At 78.6% G+C, this 290-nt stretch overlaps 1 protein-coding gene across 1 annotated transcript; it reads left to right on the plus strand.

Moving 5' to 3' along the window:
• Nucleotides 1-5: 5 nt before the first annotated feature.
• On the plus strand, nucleotides 6-287 carry LOC120496810 (PHD finger protein 23-like; the record flags this gene model as incomplete). Its single annotated transcript, XM_039697590.1, has 1 exon — nucleotides 6-287. A coding segment is annotated over one exon (282 nt), but the record flags the coding sequence as incomplete, so codon positions are not given.
• Between the last annotated feature and the right edge of the window lie 3 nt (nucleotides 288-290).

Raw genomic sequence — 290 nt, forward strand, 5'->3', positions numbered from 1 at the left:
CCCCCCAGGACCCCCCCTGGCCCTCGTCCGGCCCCAGCTCGCCCCGCGGGGCCGGGGGGGACGCGTGGGGCTCGGCGCCGGCCGCGCTGCGCACCATCGAGACCTTCGTCCGCAAGGCCAAGTCCTCCAAGAAGCGCGCCCTGGCGCCCCCGGAGTCCGCCATCCTGGACAAAATGCGCCTCAAAGACTCCCTGTTCGACCTGCCCGCCCCCCAGAGCAGCCCGGGGCCGCCCCCCCAGAAGCGCCGGGAGCGCCGGAACCGCCGGGGGGACGCGGGCGCGGGCGGCGGC

Source organism: Passer montanus, unplaced genomic scaffold, assembly GCF_014805655.1.
Source record: "Passer montanus isolate IOZ18808 unplaced genomic scaffold, ASM1480565v1 scaffold11869, whole genome shotgun sequence".
Classification (NCBI taxonomy): Eukaryota; Metazoa; Chordata; class Aves; order Passeriformes; family Passeridae; genus Passer; species Passer montanus.